The sequence below is a fragment of the Taurulus bubalis genome, assembly GCF_910589615.1.
Source record: "Taurulus bubalis genome assembly, chromosome: 15".
In the NCBI taxonomy this organism is placed as follows: Eukaryota; Metazoa; Chordata; class Actinopteri; order Perciformes; family Cottidae; genus Taurulus; species Taurulus bubalis.
The window spans coordinates 12709790-12731890 of NC_136603.1; the positions used below are offsets into that span (position 1 = coordinate 12709790).

The following is a 22101-nucleotide window of genomic DNA, read 5'->3' on the forward strand; positions in this document are numbered from 1 at the left end:
AGGAATTCCTTGTTTACAGAGTACTAGAGGGAAATGTCAAAATAAATCAAATCAGTGGAGAGTTTGATCATGTTTGTAATATCATGTGACAATTGGATTGAATTTGAGGATGCAAGCAAACTCAATAAAACAAGCAAGTATTTCTGAAAGCGAAAGAACATGAAGGTTGACTAAGAGAGCAGAGATCAGACTTACTGCAGAGAGGTGACTCGTCAGCGCCATTGGGGCAGTCGGGAGTGTTGTCACAAACTGTGGTGAGGTTGATGCACAAACTGTGGCCTGGACACTGCCACTGCCAGCTTGGACATCGAAATGGCGGTGTGGGACAGTCTCTTTCATCGCTCATGTCCCTGCAATCGTTGTCCCCATCACAAAGCCAGCTACGTAACACACAGTTTCCATTGTCACAGCGGAAGAGTGTGGAGGGGCAGGTGCGAGGCGGACAGGCATGGTGTTCGTCGCTGCCATCCTCACAGTCTGGGTGACCATCACACTCCCAGGTAGACGGTACACAGCTCCCATCTGACTGACACTGGAACTCACTTTCATGGTGGCACATCCCTGGGGGCCTTGTAGCTGAGATGTTCCACAAACAGCATGACAGGACAGTCCAAAATGAGAGAAAATGTAAATTTATTAGCAACCAATCATTTTTGCATGACTGAGTAATGCTTCAGTTATATAACCAATGACCAAAGGCACTTTTTAAATACTTACGACAGCCATGCTCATCTGAGCGATCACTGCAATCAAAGACTCCATCACAGCGGTAGAAGGAGTTGATACACTGGTGACCACTGGAGCACTTGAACTCATTCAAAGTGCAGTTGTAAACTGAAAAAAATCCAGTTGAGTATGTTAAACCTGATATTCAATATTTCGGCATTTTTGTATGTATGCTGAGCTCAATTGTTGTGTAACTCAAGTAATGAGATCAATAAACTAAGAGGCTTAGCAAATGCTGGTTAGATTTTACAGAGCATTAAATTGACCTCTACAACTTCTTAAGCATATTTAGCCCGTGCAAACAAGGCGTTGCTGAATGAATGCATGAACGAAATAATGAATTATTTATTGGGACATGCCAGATAAAGATCCAAGCTGGGTTGACGCAAGTTAACAATTATGTCTCAGTCGTGATCATGAGACCTAATTGAAATATATCTTTTTTCAAGGGAAGACAAGGGAAAACTGGAATCCAGAAAGATACTCACTGCATCCCTGCTCGTCCGCCCCATCCACACAGTCCCTGTCCCCGTCACAGACATAGTTGGGATCTATGCAACGGTGGTCAGGACACTGAAATTGGCCTGGATTGCATGTGTCGCTCAGATCTATCAACACAAATAGTTTGACAACAATATGAGTCGACAAGTGTTTCTTAATCAAAACATACAATACTCTACAGGTCTTATTTTTTAAAGGAACAAAAGTATCTAAAAAAAAAAGACTTACTCCAGTAGCCTATTGACCGGCTTTCATCTCCTAGTTTTTCTAATTAAGGCTCTATATGTAGGTTATTTCAACCCTTTCTATGAAATCTGTGCATTGAAGTATTCTCCAACATATTTGCTTGTGGTTTGCTTCCTGAAATAAAGTCCTGCCACTGTAATGAATGTGGCATTTTGCCATATTTCTGCCTATTCTGTATTTAAAGCAAATCCTATTAATTTCCTGTTGATAGCTTCTATAGGGATACTCACGGCAATCCGCTTCATCTGAGCTGTCCCCACAGTCGTTGTCAGTGTCACAACGCCAGGTATGTGGGATGCAGCGTTGGTTGGCACAGGTAAACTGATTGGCAGGGCAAGTTCCAGGCATCTGTGTAGGGCAGTTGGACTCATCGCTATTATCAAAACAGTCATTGTGCCCATCACAGCGCCATCCTGCCGGAACGCAGTGCTTATTGGCACATGTGAATGCAGACGGGGAGCAAGTGGTGTCTGAAAAAAGAAATGATAATCCTGATTGAAATACTGCAACAATGAAATAAACTAAACATTTAAAAAGAATAAGTCAAAATTGTTTTACTATGGTCAGGTCAGGCAAAAGTTATAGATTAGATTCACAAAAGAAAGCATTACTGTTAATTCCACAGTTGAATTCGTCACTGTTGTCATGGCAGTCGTCAACACCATCGCATCTGTAGCTGCTTGGGACACATTTGCTGTTGCTGCAGGAGAAGGAATTGGCTCCGCACTGCAGTGTCGGGGGCTCATTGGAAGGGTCTTCCACACACGCCTGCTGGTTGGGCAACAGCTTCATGCCATACGGACAGCCACACACCCTCTGTGAGTCTGGGGCTGGAAAGCAGAAATGGCTGCAGTCTCCATTAGGATTTGTCTGCCTGTTGCAGAGGTTGGAACCTGAGAAGGAGAGTGGAGCGTAATTACCAGGAATATGACTGACAAGTGTGAGCCTCAGCTATGCATGCAGAGTGAGAAGAGCAGTGAATAAAGCTACTGACCAATCTGAGAGTTGGAATTGAAAGACTTGACATGCATGATGTGGCTGATTCCTCTTCTGATAATGACCATCTCCCCACCATCGGTCTTCCGCACACGGACAATGCCACCCAGGCGCCAGTCAGTGAAATATGCATAGCCTAAGAGATAAGAGCAACAGAGCAAAACCTCAGTTAGTTTATCTTTCATCACCTCTTGGCAACAGTAATTGCTCTTTTGACATGACCCTCATTAAAGTGAGAATGGTAGTCAATGGCAGTGAGATTAACTCCCTCTTTATTTAGATAAAAAACATGATCCTGTACTGCAACTTTATAGGCAACATGTTGGTTATGCCAGGACTTATTACCTTCAAAAATGGTGAGACCAAACGGGTGGGAGATCTGGGTTATGCGGTTCAAAGAAATCCTGTTCTGTCCATCAAAATTGCTGTGCTCAATTTTGTCAAAAAAAGCATCCACCCAATACAGACGCATTGAGCTGGGTAGAGATCAAAGTAGAGTCAAATTAGTCAAAAATGCTGTCAGGGCAATGATCAGAAAAAACATTGCAATAGCAACCATAATTTATAGGTAAAACAATTACATTATAGCCACATGGCTATAGGATGTTTGACTCACCTCCAGTCAATAGCGAGGCCATTTGGCCAGCCAAGAGTAGTGTTCACAATAGACAGGGCATGTGAACCATCACCCCAAGCCCTCATAATCTTTGCTGGCCTGTACCAGTCAGTCCAAAAAATATACCTGTCCAAATCAAATACACAACAAGCATAAATGTCATATGTCATTCAAAAATGTACCTGCTTTTAATACTTTAAATCATCTACTGCAAGCCTACCAGGGTGACAAAAATCTATCTAGATTGTGTTTTAGAAACTTCCACATTATTGAGTTTTTCTGTTTAAGCCAACTTCTTAGTGTTTGCTACAATACTGCCCTTCACACAGAGGTCTAATGACTTTGAAGCTATTAGAAATAGCAGCTTGTTCTAAATGTATTGTATTTCTTGTATCTGGTGGGTGGGTGGTTGGGGTGGCCTCATTTGAGGTTTTGTTAATGAATGAGCACATCTTAAGGTGAGTGACCAGACATACATTGTCGGTTTTGCAGAAAGTTCCCTGTTCCCGGTCTGAATCCTACTGAATTCCCACAAACCTCAAATGTGTTTTTTTAATATAGTTTATAGTTTTATAGTATATACACAATACCAATATTTGCTTAAAGGGACAACATTCCCAAAAATATTAATAAATCTACGGTTTTATATTGAATTTACCCAACGGGAGGATGTACCACTATGGCACGAGGGTTGTTGAGGTTTTGTATGATGGCTCTCCTGGACTTATCAGCCAGCTTCATTACAGATATGCTCCTGTATCGCGGGTCAGTCCAGTAGAGGTTTTTTGAAATCCAGTCGTAAGCCAGGTCCTCCACTCCATCCACTCTATTGGCTGCCAGTGCCTCCCTGCCTGTGCAGATCAAAGCAGTCAGACCACCGTTTAACACAGAGATTAAAGAGGAACACATTTAAATAAATAGGCTGTCAGCTTGCATTTTAACCATGTGGACCGGACAGAAAAAACTAGAGCAGCTCTAAAAACAACATCGCTGATCAGAGCAATGGTGTTTCTTTTATTTTGTGTGTGGTGTGACTTCTTGTGGACATTATTGACTACTTTCCACGGCTTTAGGTGATAGTTTTGAAATGAAATATCAAAACTGCTGGGTAAAACATTCTTGATTAGTCTTTTCTACAAATTTTCAGGTCATTAGTTTCAGATGTAAGTTGATTTTATGATCCATGTTCCACTGTCTATACTCCCGTCTACTCCCTCCCCCATAGTACCAGTCGGCCCCATCAGGCACTCCCTTAACTCCCTGTATAAGCCTGGCTGAATCACATGGTAGAGATCTCTGGGACAGAAATTATCCAATGATGTAAGCACAGAGAAAACAAGACCATGTCTTTCTTTGTATTATTATTGATACATTGTTATGCTGTGAATATTTGCAGGCTATTCTGAACAAATTCAGCTAGAGCAGATGCTCACCAGTCCCATCGACTTTTTGTTTATAAATAATATCTTTGGCTGTGTCTGAGAAGAAGATGACATCGTCTTCAGCACTAAAATCCACCCCGACAAAGTAGGAAGGTGATCCAGTGATGGGCAGGATGATGTCCTCCTGAGATGAAAGGTTAAAGGGGATCCCTCTCACGGCCAGCTGGCTGGAGAAAAGCAGAAACTGCCTCACAGCTGAAGATAGGAGATCAGAAGAACATTTGAAATAAGATAGTCATACACTTAAAGGAAACACACTGAGATCTGTTCAATAAATAAATCACTGCAGTCATAAGAAAAATGTTCTCTTACCAAAACATCGCTTGCCATCAGCATGTAGGTCGTAGCCCATGCGACATTTGCAGCGGTAACCCAGTCCTCCATTGTCACTCCTGTGACTCAGAACACAGATCTGCTCACATCCGCCTCTGTCTACACTACAGGGGTTTGGCACTGGAGACAAACATGAACAAATTATTCCTTTAGCTGGCAAGGTTATATGAAATTGATTACAGATTCAGATTATCTTCAACTATAGATATGTATGGGTCTTTCTTTAGAAACATTAGCAGTTGCATGGTATAACATCTACATAATATACATGTACATTGTACTGTGAACTGGATCACTCTGAAGAAGACACAATTGTCTAATTGAGGGACTTACCATATGGCTGTTTCAACTGATGTATCACTGCAACTCCATGTGGAGCCTGTGATGTACTGTAAACAACTTGAGGACTGCTGTCAGTGAACTTGTTGGCTTTCATAACGGCCATCTTGGTCCAGTCCGTGAAATAGACATTATGCTCAAACAGACTGATGCCAAATGGGTGTGGGATCGCAGCACCTCCATGGACCACTGTTTTTCTGTTGGAATAATGTTGTGCACATTGATTTATTAGAATATAAATGCATGGACCTTTCTACTTGTTGACTCTCCAGAATGATTGGAGTTTTGCTTTTATTTTTATTTCAAAATTACCTATGAATGGTGTGTTATTTTTTAGGAATAACACATGGCATATTTACCTATGAAGACCATCATATGTTGCGGTTTCAATGTAGTCATAGCGACTGTCAACCCAGTAGATGCGCTGGGCTTCAATGTCTAGTGTGATACCAGCTGGCCAGCCCAGTTTAGTCGCAATGATCCCGTAACGGTTGGTGCCGTCCATAAAGGCCCGCTCCAGTCCTGGTTGTCCATTCAATGCCTCCCAATCTGAGAAGAACATATACCTGGAAAGGGAGGTTAAATGTTTAATCTGACAGTTTTCTCTGAGGTGGAATCATTACACCAGGACTGCTATGTACAGCTTGGATGACAGAAATAACATGACATGTAATCCCTCCAGAAAGATTTAGGAGACTTTTCTTTTGTCAATTAAGTCCAGCATCCAGAGCATCACATTATTTCTCCAGGTGGGTGGCTGTGCATCTCACCAAAGAGCCTTACATTCATTTACGATAAGCAATTTATCTGTAGCCACCTGGCCCTCCTCCCCCCTTGAACTATATACTATTGGATTACAATGAGGGTCATCACTTACATTGCTCCTCACTAATCCAACCAGGGCAATCTGCTAATCTCATACACACACCCCATTATTCCTTGCCAATGGAGCACGACAGATACTGTATGTGAGGTTTTGGAATGGGTGGATAGATGAATGGATGGAAACTGGGAGATGTGCTTACCCGACAGTGGGGTCCAACGCCAGTCCTCTAGGGTTTCCAAGGTTTTCAGTGATGAGTGTGACCCGGTTACTTCCATCAAAGTCCACCATGTCAATCCTGTTGACACTGGTCTCCACCACATACAGTTTATTGTTCACCCAATCCACCGCCAAGTTCTCAGGGTAGTCAACTGATACATTTAAAACCACCTGCATATTGGAACCGTCCATATCCACAGAAAACACCTGTACACAAAAGACGGCATTGTTGTCAAGAAATGTGGTCGTAGGTGGTCACTGCTTCAAGAAATCAAGGGAAGATATTAAAAGACAAGTTCACATTTTTGGGTATCTTAATACAATACACACATGCCTCTAGGTACATTGAAAGTATTATTATCTCATCTGAATTAATTGAACTCAAATACTTGAAAACGCACGTAAACGCACTAAAAGCCTTTGCAACCGGCCCTGCTAAGTCAGCACAGCAAGGAGAGGCTTGTACAACAACAGACACAGAGAGAGAGAAACTTCATTGCTCAGGTGGACATTACTCCACTATATCTTTACAAGTCAAGGGGGGGGAGACAAAATCCCCATTCCTTGTCCTGAGTAAAACTGACTTCTAAATCGAGTGGGCATCATTCAAAAGCTTCAACGGACAGTGCTTCTTTGTTGAGCCACTGAAAACTCACATTTTGCATTAAAAGGACTGCGACTTTAGAGTACAGCCACTTGATTTTTCCAACTCAGTCTGCTCAAACCTCATGCTAGCTGTGATTGAACTTTGGAATACATTTTTACACATAACATAGACCTTGTTTTTTGAACGGAAGAAGCAATTATAGTGAACATAAACGATTCAGTAAACATATGGGAATGTGAGTATTGTGTTAAGATAGACCGTCACAGGCATGAATGTAAAGCTAACAATGAGAAACACAATTTAGGCAGTAGAAAGGAGAGATTATCTGTTTGCCTCTCTGACGATTCTTTCTGTTACATATCTTTGAAGCCTGTAATGTGATTTTCTGAACCTGCCACTCTCACGATACTATGATGGCACTAGTTTCTCGGGGTGGAAACCTTGGCACCATGCAGCTAGTTAGGCGGGTATTGCTCCTATCAGCTCTGCCTCTTTTGAAACAAGATCCATATGTTTAAAAGCAGGATTTTCAACTGACCTGTTTAAAGAGAAACTAAAGATGTGGAAATAGCCTGATAGTTTAACCTTTCTGGTTGCATTCACATGCCCTGTTTGTGCTTTCCCTACTTTTAATCTGACGTGCTGCCATGGAGGCGGGTGATATACACAGATGCCCAGTCCGAGCCTTTCAGCCCAGTGGCTGCAGTTCAAACCATTAAGGAGCCAAAGCACAGGCTGACAAACACTTTGTATCTTGCCAAAGAATGCATATAGATGGACAGTTCCACTGAAAACAAATACAGCATGATTACTTCAAACAAGATCGAGTTACAAAAATTGCACCCTGGTATGTGAACATCATACCAGCCTATCGGACAGGTTTCAAGATTAGGCCATTTGGATTCCAGTCCACATCTACTTCCCTTCATTATGACCCAGTCGCAAAGGAGCCAACAGCTATCCCATTATTATAGTATCAACATTGCTGATATTTTACAGGATAACTGAAAGAATTTCATTCTGCAGCTCAAGTTTATCTCAAGTATTTCCTCAAACAAAACAGAGGTCTATTCCCGTGATCTCTTAGCCTGGCATAACCATATTCATCCAGGTAATGCTCTAAGAAAAACACTGAAGTAAATAAATACATTTAACATTAATATGGACATTTTATTAAAAAAATACCTTATTCTGAATGGTATCAGTCCAGAATATCCTATGGAGATTATAATGGACGTCCACTCCCACTGGAACCCCTCTGTTCTGTGAATGAACCAAAGTGTGCAGGTTGTTGCCATGGATGTCCCCTATTAGTAGGTCTCTGCCATTAGAAAATAGCAAGGAAGGGACTCCAGCTGCAGTATAACAAGTGACAAGCAAAATACAACAAGTTAGAAAACACAACATAAACAAGCCTTTTGAAAATGTCAGTCTAGAAAGCTGAGTCTGATTTGTATTTAAGCAAAAATCTATTTAGATGAAGGCATGCTCGACTAAAACATCAGTGGAAATTTACAGATTGTAACGCATTCATTCAAACCCTGACAAAGACAAATGAATGTAGAGTACTTTCTAGCTACTATCCTTACACACTCTTTTCACTAAAGCTAAAAGGCACAGAGGTCAGCCTCTCAGTCAACACTCTTTCTATGTTCCACAAAGGCAAGAGAGCAACTAAAACAGCATTCGGTATGCAACAATGCACCAGAAAGAAGTGCAGACGCTCAGTGAAGCAGCCACAGTGGTTGGCAAACAGGAAAGGGGGCTATTCTAATGGTGGTAATTTAGATGGATCATTCACACAATGAAAATCTGAGCATACAGTATGTGAGAAAATCTGTTCAAACAGAGAGGAAATGACACTCACTTGAGACGTCAGCTCTGCAGTATCTGTGCTGCTCCAGGGTGTAGCCTTCTCGGCAGCTGCAGCGATGGGAGCCGATGCGGTCCTCACACAGCTGGTCACATACGCCCCACATCGAACAGTCGTCAAAGTCTGCAGGATGAAATCAAAATCACAGCAGATGACGATTAAACCCTGATATGTTTTGCTTGAGTCAATTTGGACTTTTAAGACAACAACATGTAGCTGTAAGGAAGTGTGAATCAACAAAACATTCTTCTTCTTCTGTTAAATTCAGCTATGAGTCCAAAGTGTGTGTGGTACTTTTGAGTCTAAATAAAAACAGCAGATTTAACAGCAGTTATGTGCATGTCTATAATTATTTCTATTATTATTATAATTATCTCATTTACTGAGCGGAAGTAGATTTGACTTTCTATTACATGGATGCATTGAACATCCCAACTTATTATAAGAATCTCAAAGGCATTGAAGGATAAATACCTATACATGAGCGACTGTCGTTGCTGCTGACAATGTATCCAGAAGGACACGAGCAGGTCCCTCCATCAGGGGAAGCATGACAGCGATACTCACAGCTCAGAGAGGCACATCTCCAGACACCTGGACACAGAAACCAATGAATACACTTCAATAACAAAGTTTCTGTGATATGAGATGTCTTAATGTGAACATGAAACAAGTTGTGTTGGTACTAACTACAGTTGCGCCCAGCAGTGCTGTTAGTTTCATCCTCTCCCTCGGAACAGTGAGCCGTTCCATCACACAGCTGATCAATGGGGATACACAGGCCAGAGGATGGACAGGGCCATTCTCCTGGGTAACACTCCTGCGGTACATTATCTGCAGAAAAAACAGTTAATCTTTATCTGTGCAGGCGTACACATAGAAAAGGGAAAAGACAACCGCAGACAGATTTCGTGGGCAAAGTATGTATTGATAGTCAGCCTTATCTCCACAGGAATGTGCTTCTGATCTTAAGAAAATTGTGACTAGGACTTTATTGTCAGGGAAATTACTGTCACTTTAAATCGACACAGGGGAGTGGAGCTTTGAGGGAGTCACATGGGGGCTCAGAGGGCTTCTGCAGCCCATCCTCTAAAAACACACGCTCTTCCCAGCCGTGTGGAGGAATTCTAAAGCCCTTTGGGGGGCTGCGTGATCTTGTGCCACAAAGAGGCATTTGAATAACACACTTAAAGGAGCACAGACATAGTCTTGCTAGCCCGAACAAACCATGGAGACTGGAGATGAATCAGGTTCGCACAGAGAGCTTGAGTTGTTACACATTCTTGTGTTCTTTAAACATTAATATGTCTGGTCCTTGCAGCAACAATAAACAGTATTTGTGACAACTGGTACCTACCACAGCCTTTCTCATCTGCATTGTCCTCACAGTCATCCTCTCCATCACAAACCCAGACTTGGTGTATACAGCGGCCACTAGGGCAGGTGAAGTAGTTCCCTCTACATGTTGGATATGCTGCGTCGAAGTGGAGAATATCAATACAGAGAAAAGATTAGAGACATTTATCTGGGTGAAGATAAGTTATGACACACTGAGGGGTTCGATTAAAAAACAGAGATAGTAGAAAGACAGAGGCGACATACTGCAGTTCAGCTCATCACTTCGGTCTCCACAGTCGTCGTCATGGTCACAGACGTAGCGTTGAGGAACACACGCCCCGTTATGACACGGGAACAGACCCGTGTTGCAGCGCTGTGCTAAAGAAAACAAAACAGAAAAAGACAAAAAATATCTATTTGGTGATGAGGTCAGGCTATGGATGCTATTGCTTTTTAGGTTGAACTTTTTGGGAGGCTCAACAATAGCTTCCATGTGAACAGTTTATTACAAAAAAATTACTTCTTACTGCAATTTGCCTCATCAGAGCCATCCCGGCAATCAAGTATCTGGTCACATTTCTGGGTCCGGTTGTAGCAGGCCCCATTAGCGCACCTCAGCTGTGTACACTCGGGGTAATCTGAAAGATGAAATCATCATCAGAGTAACACTAAGCGCACAAATCACCCTGACAACTGTGCTCGTTTCTGCTGTTAAAAGGTGAAAAGCTCGATGAATGGGAAGGATAAGAGACGAAAATGCAACGCCACCACCATAACAACAGCAGTCGTCAGAGGATTCTTTATGCCATTGTGAGATTACCACAGTGTGTAGTGCTGTGAGTTTGTCGGCACAATAATAGCATAGCAGCTGAACTTCAGCTTGACTAATCCACCAAGGAATCTGCAATCAACCTCTGACAACAAGAAGCATATTGTGGCCCATTCTGTCAGTCAGCAGCCTCTTAATCTTAACAAATTGATTAAAATGCCACAAGAGTCTGAAATACTAAAAAAAGGGAAACCTCCCCGGAGAAGACTTACGGCAGTCTCGCTCATCAGAGCCGTCTGAGCAGTCTGCCAGACGGTCACATCGGTATTCTCCTGGGATGCATGCCCCGTTACTACAGCTGAACTGCCCACTGGTGCAAGTCCTTCCAACTGGGGGCGGATTGGAAAGTGAAATAGAAAGGTTGTATTCACATAGTTCTTGTATGCACTTAAACTTGTATATTCTTTTATTGTCGATAAAAGGTACTTTACTAGCATCTAATTCCTTAACTTCCACAGACACTTTGGCAGATATATACATCCTCAAGATCTTATTGTTCAAAATACAATTGTAATAACAACTTGGATATTTTCCGCAAAACATTTATAAGCACCCCTAAAGTTTGCTAATATTGTAAAATGTACTTACTGCATTGGTGCCTTTCATCTGAGCCATCCTCACAGTCCTCCTCATCATCACAAACCCATATAACAGGGATGCACTCGCCGTCACTCAAACATGCAAAATGGCTCTCGTCACATGTTACCTGAGCTGTGAGAATACACACAGATTATTTCATTATTTATTTGTACAGTACACAAGTACATTTTTGAGTTACTTTTGCATTACTTAAGTGTGTTCATACTATGCTAGTTCTGCTCCAGAAAACATTGAAGGATATTTTATATTTGACATGATTTTGCAGCACTAAAGTTACTAGTCACCTCTCAGATTCAAATAGTGTCCAAAATATAAAATCCAATTGTAAAATATGGCAGATGCATTATTATAGATTAAATTAAATATAATTTACTTAATTAAATGTAAGTGAATTATCTGAGTAATTCTTCCACCACTGCCGTAATTCAGGTTGAATGACATATCCAAGAAGCATTATACTATTATACTAAATATCCCAATTTCTCAGGTGCTATGTCGGCCTACAGTGCAAAATAATGAGAAACTCACGGCAGTCGTTTTCATCGGAGTCATCCACACAGTCTGATGTGCCGTCACAGTGCCAGTCGCCTGGTATACATCGACCTGTCGCACAGCGGAACTGCTCCAACTCACATCCTAAACATAATTAAAATACCACATGATTCAGTGCTAGTTTTCAAGCTTTTTATCCACAGTTATCCATCAATGTTTTGCCATTTTAATGTTGATTTATTACTATCACTGTTATTATTCTTGATACATTCTGTCCAAACAGTGTCATTCTGCACATCCTGGGTTCTTGAGACAAGGAAAAAGAATAAAATATTTTAAAAAATATTAAAAAAGAATGACAAAAAAAGATAATTGATACAATCTTAAATTACTTTAAGTGTTTTGTATTTATTTTTTTAAACATGGTGTAAGGGGTTAGGGATGCCTTTCCCTGATGAAGCATGTTGTTAACAACATTGACATGCCTTGGAGACAAGCGTGCCAGCCATCCCCCTGACAGTTACACAATCTTCACCCCACTCATCCAGAGGCTCCTTTTGATGTTCCCACTGAGTGGCATCTGTAGAGATAAGGTACCACCACTCTACCTTCCCTGACATTTTCCAGAAGAGATTGATTCAGGCAGCATAGTTCAGTGGCAGAGCACTCCATCAGACCCGTGCAATTCTGATTGTCTCTCTGACAGCCTGATTTATGGTGCATGCTGCTCCTGTCCAGTCTGAAATGTAATTGGGGTAAATAGTGGTACTGGGTGGTACCGCAACCATTTCAACCCAAATTCTTTGTGAGAAGAGCTGTGAGGTGGTGATTGGTGGTGCTCGCTTGGGGTTGGTGTTATATCTGTGTCCTGTCTTATCCAGCATTTTGGAAACATTTTTCCTTCTTAATCTAATAGCTGCCGTGCCTACAGCTTCACAACATATTGGTGTTAGTTAGCTCAAATTAAATCCTGCAATACACCAGAGCTACAGCGCTACTATTGCACAAGGACAGCTTAGTTACTATATTTACTAGGAATCATAGACAAACGCAGTGACAAAAAAAATGTTTTGCTGTATACCTGGGCACAAAATATAATGTCTTAAAGGTGGGGTCAGTGCCTGTGCACTAAGAGACACATACCAATCAAGAATTCTTGTCTCAGATTATTTAGCCAGAAAAACAGCAAACTGCTTTACAACCAACCAGCAAAACAAGCTGCATATTTAACTCCTTCAGCAGCTATCCAGAAAGCTAAACTTTTTTTTTCCTGCTCAGTTTACTAATGATAAAATTACTCCCAATCTGCTCAAAGGGAGCCTTTGTTGCAAGGCAGTGATCCCAGAGGTTTCAGCATCATCTATAGCATGGCAGCAGGATTGCATACAGTATACACTGCTCAGAGATGCTGCTCTATTGAACAAAAATACAATATTTCCCTCTAGAATCAATACATTAAAGTCTTGAATGTCCAGACAGCACATTACTACAGAAGTTTTAAAAACAAAAATTAAATCTTGTTATCAAATTGAACAAATATGTAACAATATAATTAAATTAATGAATTAATTAGCTAAACAAATGAATGAAGTAGCACTATCTAAATCTACTTTGTAAAAAAAATCAAGATGGTTATAGCTGCCATGCATTCGGACCTAGGTTGATAACCTAAAACCACATATGCCAAGGAGAAACCAATCTGCTGGAGGCTTTCAAATGCAGCCAGTGTTTCCTGACAGTATTACTTCTGGGAAAGGTGACAGATACACTGAGGCTGAACCTTTCAACGGCACTATTTTTTGCAAGGGTTCTTCTTACATTCCAAAAAGAACGTCTTCTTTGTAACTTTTCCTTAATCCTCAAATGTCTCTGTCTTCATTCTGACAAAGTCACAATTTCACAGTATCAAATCAGAAGAAGCTAAAAGCCAGGGTAAACAGGGCAAATCTGCTATTAAGAAGGTTTAATCTAAGAGCAAATATCAGGGTTTTCTTTGTTATTATTAGTTTCTTATTTAAGTGTTTTCATGTGATTTAGTGTTTTCCTTTTCTTTCTTTCTAGACTTGTCTTTCCTAATTAGCAACTTAAACCCACAGCAGGAGAGAGCACCGCACTATCCATGCAGGAAGATAAGGACGCCCTACTATTGCCCAACAAAGAAGAGTAGTAGAGGAATTTTCATTTGAATGAAGCCCTTCATAGGCCTTAAACCCCACTGTGAAATTACAATAGCACAAAAGAGGTGTCAGCAGGGAAGCAAACTCATAACTGGAAGTGTCACCCTAAAAACCACTCAGCAGAAAGGAGAGTACAGTAAGGCTTACTTCCTGCGCTAAGGTAAAATAAAAGTGGAACATTAGCCCCCATCTCATGGCCACCCATTAAGAAAACACCTGTTCACAACCACTGAAACATCGCTTTCTTGTCACGTGCGCCTGAAAGCTTTCATGCCGTCTTGTTTTGGCGCAGCGCTCCACACTCACTGAATGCGTGTGGAGAAAAGTGAAGAAAACGGCTGCTGGCAGCATGAAACGCTGGACCCGTCCATGCTGTCAGAGCGAAGTGCTGCTGCCTATTTCATATGGAAATCAATGCAGCAGAATGCAGTCAATTGCCAAACAAGTGACTTCGGCTCTTACTGCTACACACAAAACAGTGAAAAACGGAGGGGCCCTGGCAGTGGGAGCGAAAGGGAGGAATAAATAGAGTGTGGAATAAAGCCTTGGTCTGGTTAGAATTGAGGAATACTCAACATGATTTTTTTGGTACGTGCCTTAACAAGAGCATGAGTGAAAAGAATCATAAATGAAGATGTCACCATGCAATGAGACAGCCACTTGGACGACTTATTTTTTCTATGTACGGCGAGTCACAGCTCACTAACTGTTTACTGGAGGCTAAACTCCATCATCGATGCGTCTGTAACCTAGACTGAGGATGCAAGAAAGGATTTACTCTCGATTTGTGCCAACTGTGTTCCTGTTTCTACAGCAGTGTAACTGTTGCACCAGGATTAAGGCTCTTTTACCGGAAAGGAGCCGGCATGCGTGAGGTTTAACTTGCATGTGCAGGCCAAGATTGTGTGTCTTGAAAAGTTTGGAAACAATAGTCATTACAGACTCAGACGAATGATAGGTGTGATCCAACAAGACGGTTCAGCCCCAACACCTGACCAAAATACCAGCAGAACAAACATGTTCATTATTCTGTTTGACAGAGATAGAAATACAAACTTCATTTCCAACACTATTAAAGTTCTTACTCTGCAGTTAATATATCATAAAGATTAGTTGAGCAAATGATTAATGGAGAAAAACAAGTTCATTTAGGGACAAATATGTCTGGAACAGCAAAAATGCCAGAGGACAGTTAACAAATTAGCACTATGAAATCCACTCAGACTATCACATTAACTATTAGTGCCAGTGTCAGCATTCTGCCAACCTAAGAGCTGGATAATGTGTTACAGAAGGTCATGGAAGAAACAATTATCAAACTAAAGGATTTTTTTTGGAGGATCAAGCAGAGATTAGAGAAAGTATCCGGTCCCCTTGTCGTAAAACGACATAAATAAAGTGACGGATTCTCCCACCAGCAGGATAGCCTCCATGAAACACTTGATACCTTCAGTTCAAAGATAAATTACTTTTTGAATTGTATTCAAACAGTCGACATCCAAGATAATGAACACCGTGAATATGCTGACAAAGTCTACTGAGAGTCTGTCGTTTCAGTCCAGTCATCATGTTGTACACCTGATCAGTCATCAGCAAATGTTAGCTACAAGTAGGCCAACCGTGACTGCTGTATTTCAAAGGAAATGCCAAGTGAATTTTTTAAATACTACAGTCTCTCTGTCAACCCTGTTATGTTGTCTTTTGGCATATACAGTCTGCCTTCTCTGTTTTTGTGAGTCTTTTAGGCAGTGAGGAAATAAATCCAGCATATTTTAAAATAAAGAGAAAGAAAGACAGAAAGCTACAACCATCTGTACTCTTGCTACAGTTTTGACTCAACTAGTTCCATTCTGCAGCAGCTGCAGTGTAATTAGTTGCTTGATTCACACTAAGGAGCTTACATACTAAGGGTTGAGCAAAAAGAAAGCAGATTACAATTTGAGAAGTAGGATCTAGCAGGGCTACAAACACAGGAGACAAACACGAGGCTGTCATGTATAAAGAGCCGCATGTGAGCTTTTTGTCCGTCTCCGTCTAACATGAGAAAACAAAAGTTCTTCCTCAAGCTGGAATCAAGTTTGAATCTGTGTTTTTGCAGCGTAAAATCTGCTCCGCTGAATGAGATTTGTACCAGTAGCTTTTAGTCCTCACAGATTGCCTGTAAGTCACATGCTCTTTTCTGTTACCTAGCAACAGTACAGCTCAGGCAAAAGTTCCTCAAGAGAACTTCCAATCTGTCTGAGGGAGGCTTTGTGCTCAACCTTTAAAGTAATACTATGTGGTAAAACGTTTAGCTCTCCAGCCAGAATAACATGACCGAGTATCCACATCACAATGACTGGAGGTGATTGTGTAGTTCCATTATAACTGTGGCTTTTTTAAATCACCATCAAGGTTATTCCCATGGGTTTGGTTGAATCGTCCCGTTTGAGTGCCATCAAACTTAGACTGTAAATAATTGGATGGTTACTTCATTGTTCTTTGCTAAAAAACAATTAGTTTTTAAAGATAATAAATCCAGAAACATTTTAATTCAGCAACAATTAAATTCCCCTGCTCAGCAACTGGTTTGTTTTGATTAGCAACAAGTGCACTTGCTGCTCTTGTGAATCACTGGGAGCAGAACAACTCTGCAGGTCCTTAATAAATCATTCAGCTGACAGCATGTTGGGAAAAAGAAAAAAGGGGGGTTGAAGGAAAAACAATCACACTACTAACCTTCAGAGTGGCACCATCTAACACAGCACATGAAGACGAGAAAGAGTTGAAGTCGCAGTGCTCTCCACATTCTGGCTGGTCCGTCCAGCTCCGCTGTGCAGATGGAGGAGCTGTAGGGACTGGGGCTGGGATGCTGTTGCTTTCTTCTGTCTGTCTTTCTTGGCCCGCTAGTTGATGAAAAGGGGCGTGCACAAAGGCCGGGACAGCCGCTCCCCCAGCAGTCTCGGCCCTCCGGATAAATCCCTCTGGCCCTGGAATCTGCATAATGCCATGCAGGTCCGACTTGCCCCCGAGTGCCCGTGATTTTTCCCTCTCAGCGGGCTCTTAGCACGGTGTGCTCGCTCGGCACCGAATTGGGAAGCTGCGTGTGGGGTGCTTGAGAGGAAAATACTGATGGGAGTAGTAAAAACAGTAAACAACGAAACGCTTTGAATTAGGGTGTCCCTGAAGGCCCAGACGAGTCACGTAGCGTTAATCCTAATGTCTATCTTTGGAGTCCCACTAGCTTGAGGTTTTACACACTTCCCAACACCAAGTTTCACACAATGACAATACATATACAGGCCATTGTAATGTTGTAGCCTATACCAACACATAATAGGTGAAAATGCTTTAAATTGCCATCAACGTAGCAATAACGGTCACGTTAGGCACATTATAGGCCCCATATGAATATGTCCCGATAGATTTCAGGAGTGAATAAAACAATTAAGAACTTGAATCGACGTCACCACCCAATTATAAAAAACATACGAATAAAAGACAGCTGGCAGAAAATTAAGCAACGTTAGAAGAAGAAGAAAGTATCAACGATAAAGCTAACGCTACTTATTCCACCATCACTTCTCCAGGTGGTCCGCACGTCTTCGCGGCCCAACACCTCCATCTTGCGGCCGGCCGAGCATGCGCACTAAGAAGGGCTTCACCTGCCGCCGTGACTGAATCACAGCTCAAAGATGTTGCCATTGGCGACCGAGCAACTGAAACTTGGAGAAATGTGCAACCGGGCCTAGAGCTGAAAAATAAGTGTTTGTCAACGTAAAACCGTTAAGTAGTTTATAAGTTTATATGTAGCTGAGATAAATTTACTCGTTATGGCAACTCCACAGAGGAATGCAGAAAACTCCACCAAGGTGGAGAGCAGCACGACGGAGGTATGCAAAGTTATTGATGACAACTGTAAATCTGTTGGTAAAAGTCTGGACAGACTAACGTGAGGATCCTATCAATCTACTTATTGACTGAGCCAATATATTAGAGAAATTACTTTATTGTAGATGTATCAGCGTGCATAAGTAACAATAACTTGCAGATACAGTGTCATCATGTCTCCTTCAGTTCATATCTTGATCACAATTCCCTGTGATGCATCATGTTAAAAGTGTGAACACATTTGCCCCTTTGTTCCCAGCATGACAGTATTACGAAGTCACTTGAGACATTTTGCAGCCTTTCTACGGAGGATGCAACGGAGACCGGGATGCTGCGGTCCAGGATAGATGAGCAGTCAAGTCTAATTTGCATGTTGAAACAGAGAGCAGATGAGGTGCTTCTGAGATGTCAAGCCCTGCAAATGCTCAATGCAGACCTGGAGGGCCGAGCAACAGACTGCCAGGAAGGACTGGACGGGGAAAGAAAGAAATCAGAGCTATTAGAGAGGAGATTTATGGATTTAGCTGGCAACAATCAAGGAATTATTGCATTCATGGATGACTACAAACAGCAGAATGCCCAGTTAAAGCTGGTCAACAAACAGCTGCGGTCGGAAAATGAAACTCTTTTCTCCCAAAAATTACATGATAAAGAAGTGTTTGTTCAGAAACTGAAGCAAGACATCAAACAGCTGACAGAGAAATACACAAACAAGGAAAATGAATATCGGTAAGAAGAAAAGGGTCAGTCAGTGCTGAAGATCAATTAAAATGTATCAACAGTGATTTTCATCTTTTCATCTGATAAGTCATTTATCCAGTAAATTCTTCCCTGGTTAAAAATGTTTTAAATGTGAGAATGAGCTGTTTTTTTCTGTTTTATACTAAATTCAATATCGTTGCTGTATTATATATATATTGTTTAAGAGCGAAATTATCTGGATGCCAGTCAGAACTCCTGGAACAAACAACTCAACATCAAGCCAAAGACGCATTGCTACTTGACCAACTGCATGATGCTCAGCAACAACAAAGAGATGCTGTGGAGATGTGCAATGGTGAGTAGTCAACGTTGTATCCTGCTCTGAAATTCTGCAAAGTACCAGCCCTTGTAAACGTGTGGCCTTCTCTCTATAATCAGACCTTAATATGAAGCTACAAAAGACTGAAGAAGAGCATGCTTTGAAGAAAATCCACTTGAGGGAAAGCATAACAAGCCTCACCAAAGAAAGGGACACATTACTGTACCTTTCTATGGAAAGAGGGAAAGTAATACAGGTGATTGAAAATAGTATTTGTTGTCCTCACTGAAATCAAAGCACTGCACAGATGAGCCAACTGCTTCATGTACACACTAGTTGTTCTCAAATACAGGATAAACAAGAGGAAATTCAGCAACTGGAGAAAAAATGGAAAGAAGAGAAAAAAGCCCGGGTCAAAGCAGAGGACAGGTAAATTGTGTCTCAACAACACACTCGTTTCATTTTTTTTATCCTGAAAGATGAAACGTATTCATCCCTGACATTATGTCTCTGACCTTGTCTCAGATTTCAACAGGAAGCAGAAGCTGTTAATGCAGATGATAAAGTGAAGTTCATCCAGTCTGCTCTGGATGAATCCACGTCAAAATATGGAAAGCTGAAAGAGGTTTGCTGAAACTACAACTTTGAAATGTGTGATCGCCAGTGGCCCAAATAGGGCCGAGAACACGCTTAACATATCCACAATTATTTTTTACAGGATTTTAAAGCCTTCAAAGATCACAGCACCAACCTTCTTCTACAAGAAAGGGAGTTAAATAAGAAGCTTCGCCACATGATGAGCTAAAATGTAGCATTATTAAGTGTTGTTTTCTCGACAATGTTTTCATTAAAAATATATATATATATATTTTACCTCCAGTGGTTGCTCATTCAGAGTGCTAACGATGAAGATAAGGAAAGACCGTCACTCAAAGAATATATTACAATGTTATTGTTAATCTTGTCTTGACCTTTCCAAAGAAATGGAACTACATAGCATGCTTACTTTCCTCAAATGGAAATATACTGTTAAAATATTTATCTCATAAATCCTTAATGCTCCTCTGTCAGGTTCAATGGTGTAGAAACCTTGCTATGGCAGGGAATCATATTCACCTTGAAGAGTGAAAAGAATAACCATTACCATCAAATATCCATTTAGTTTATCAGAAATGTTTTCCCTCCAAGAATGCTCTTGAAGCCTTTGAAAGGCACCTTATCTTCCTCAGATAATTCATCCATACCCAGGATAGCAATGATGTCCTGCAATGATTTGTGGTCCTAAAAACAAGAAAGGTTTTAGTTTAGCTTTTGGATTGCAGATATTCAAAAATCAAATATGTGTCTCCATGCGATTTGCATGGGTGAAGCCCTTCCCACCACGATTGTTCTTTCCTGCATTGTCCCCAATACCAGTGGCCGAGGTGATGCGACCCAACAGGGCAGATACCTGAAGGGCAATAACACAAATATTCAGACGTAAGATGTGTAAACATCACAAGTATTTGGCATTGCATACCTCTAATTCGGCTTAGGTGAATTTAAAGATGTTGTAAATAAAGAAAAGTACGTACCTCCTGATCATGGAAGTATTTGGCAACAGTCAAACTGGTAAGCCAACATATTGTAAGTGACTTTACATATGACAGCAGCAACTTAAATCTTACAGAGACTAAACAAGGATTAAAGGGACAGTTCACCCCAAAATTAAAAAGAAATACATGTTTCTGCTTGCCTTTAGTGTAATTTATTAATCTAGATAGTTGTGGTGTGAGTTGCCTAGTTTTGGGGATGTCTGCCCTTCTCTCCAATATAATGGGACTGCATGGCTTGTGGTGCTCAAAAGCACCAAAATAAAATGTATTTGAATAACAGCGATGTCTATTTCAAGAAATCATGACCCCGTTACTCAAAAGAATCCATAGACCTTGTGAAACTACAGCAGACATCTCAACAGCCAATATCTCTAAACTAGACAACACAAAAACAATCTAGGTTGATAAATAGCACTACAGTTAAGAGGGAATACGCACTTTTTCATTATTATTAAATACAAATCCATACTGATCGGACATGAATGAAAACACTTTATGGTCAATTTGAGGCCTGCCTCCCTGGTCTTTCATTCATTTGCGTTAAAGTCAAAAGAGGTGTAACTGTTAATGGTCCATGTTTAAAAAGTGCATTCACTCATTTTAAGAAAGAGCTGCATGTCTCCCACTGATTCTTTTTAGAGAGTTGATCTCAGGTTTAAAAGCCTGCAGAGCCTCGCTGCAGCACTGTCCCAAAGCACTTAACATGGTTAAGATGGCTGAAGGGGAATATATCTATGGATGTACACACACAGCTAACAACCAAACGGGCTGTCTGAGCATGCGGTCCATCTTGTTCTCATACCCTCATTTACAGAAAGAGGGCAGCACAAACCCTGCTTCTATTGTTGCTGCTGCCCTCGCTGCATTACGATTCAGAGTAAGTGTTAATTTATTTCAGGTAGATTTACATTATTATTATTATGTGGAAAGAAAAAACACTCAACATACTACTGTAATGGAAATAAAATACCGTGGATTATATACCTGCATATTCTACCCTTCTGTTGCAGCGGACCAGTGTGTAATTATTGTGTTTTCTAAACCCTCTCTCCTGTATAGCACACAGCTTCTCATGTGCTACACTATGCAACGTTTTATGAACATAATTCATAGGATTTCAATGCTGAAAAATGGTACATAAACCTTTGAAAAATGATATACACAAAAGTCGGTTGTTTTTAAAGCATAATCTGGCCATTCAGCAAGAACACAGTTTTATTAAAAATGACAGGTTTAAAATGTTAATTTGCGCACTACACTAAGCTTATGTAATTACCAGTAACACAAGGACAATGGGGAACATAAACAAAAGCATTCAGTCAGTGGTGGACGCACACGAAAGACAACCTAACTTCATAACAATTTTCACAATTTACAAATGTTGCTGCACCATATAGGAACGCTATGCATGGATGTCATTCATCATAAAGCAAAGTGACAGGGTGAATTTTGCCAAAC

The 22101-nt window shown here is 41.0% G+C and overlaps 2 protein-coding genes across 3 annotated transcripts in view; one reads left to right on the plus strand and one right to left on the minus strand.

Annotated features, from left to right (window-relative positions):
• Positions 1-16945, minus strand: part of lrp2a (low density lipoprotein receptor-related protein 2a) — a gene marked incomplete at both ends in the record, with an annotated part of 42758 nt that extends 25813 nt beyond the window's left edge. For both annotated transcript variants that reach the window (XM_079230688.1, XM_079230687.1), the window contains 25 exons: positions 196-576; positions 718-834; positions 1215-1334; positions 1704-1943; positions 2085-2366; positions 2468-2605; positions 2815-2945; positions 3086-3211; positions 3744-3936; positions 4519-4722; positions 4840-4980; positions 5194-5396; positions 5559-5765; positions 6225-6448; positions 8034-8203; positions 8716-8844; positions 9196-9315; positions 9412-9555; positions 10079-10195; positions 10324-10437; positions 10587-10697; positions 11101-11217; positions 11477-11599; positions 12017-12124; positions 16876-16945. In XM_079230688.1, coding sequence (XP_079086814.1) covers positions 196-576; positions 718-834; positions 1215-1334; positions 1704-1943; positions 2085-2366; positions 2468-2605; positions 2815-2945; positions 3086-3211; positions 3744-3936; positions 4519-4722; positions 4840-4980; positions 5194-5396; positions 5559-5765; positions 6225-6448; positions 8034-8203; positions 8716-8844; positions 9196-9315; positions 9412-9555; positions 10079-10195; positions 10324-10437; positions 10587-10697; positions 11101-11217; positions 11477-11599; positions 12017-12124; positions 16876-16945 — 4030 coding nt within the window. The remainder of the gene's footprint in view (positions 1-195; positions 577-717; positions 835-1214; positions 1335-1703; positions 1944-2084; positions 2367-2467; positions 2606-2814; positions 2946-3085; positions 3212-3743; positions 3937-4518; positions 4723-4839; positions 4981-5193; positions 5397-5558; positions 5766-6224; positions 6449-8033; positions 8204-8715; positions 8845-9195; positions 9316-9411; positions 9556-10078; positions 10196-10323; positions 10438-10586; positions 10698-11100; positions 11218-11476; positions 11600-12016; positions 12125-16875) is intronic.
• Positions 16946-17969: 1024 nt separating this feature from the next.
• On the plus strand, positions 17970-19853 carry LOC306747550 (coiled-coil domain-containing protein 89; the record flags this gene model as incomplete). Its single annotated transcript, XM_079230607.1, has 7 exons — positions 17970-18029; positions 18287-18756; positions 18954-19084; positions 19168-19304; positions 19401-19477; positions 19574-19673; positions 19767-19853. The coding sequence occupies 7 exons, from the start codon at positions 17970-17972 to the stop codon at positions 19851-19853; spliced, it is 1062 nt and encodes a 353-aa protein (XP_079086733.1).
• Positions 19854-22101: the final 2248 nt, after the last annotated feature.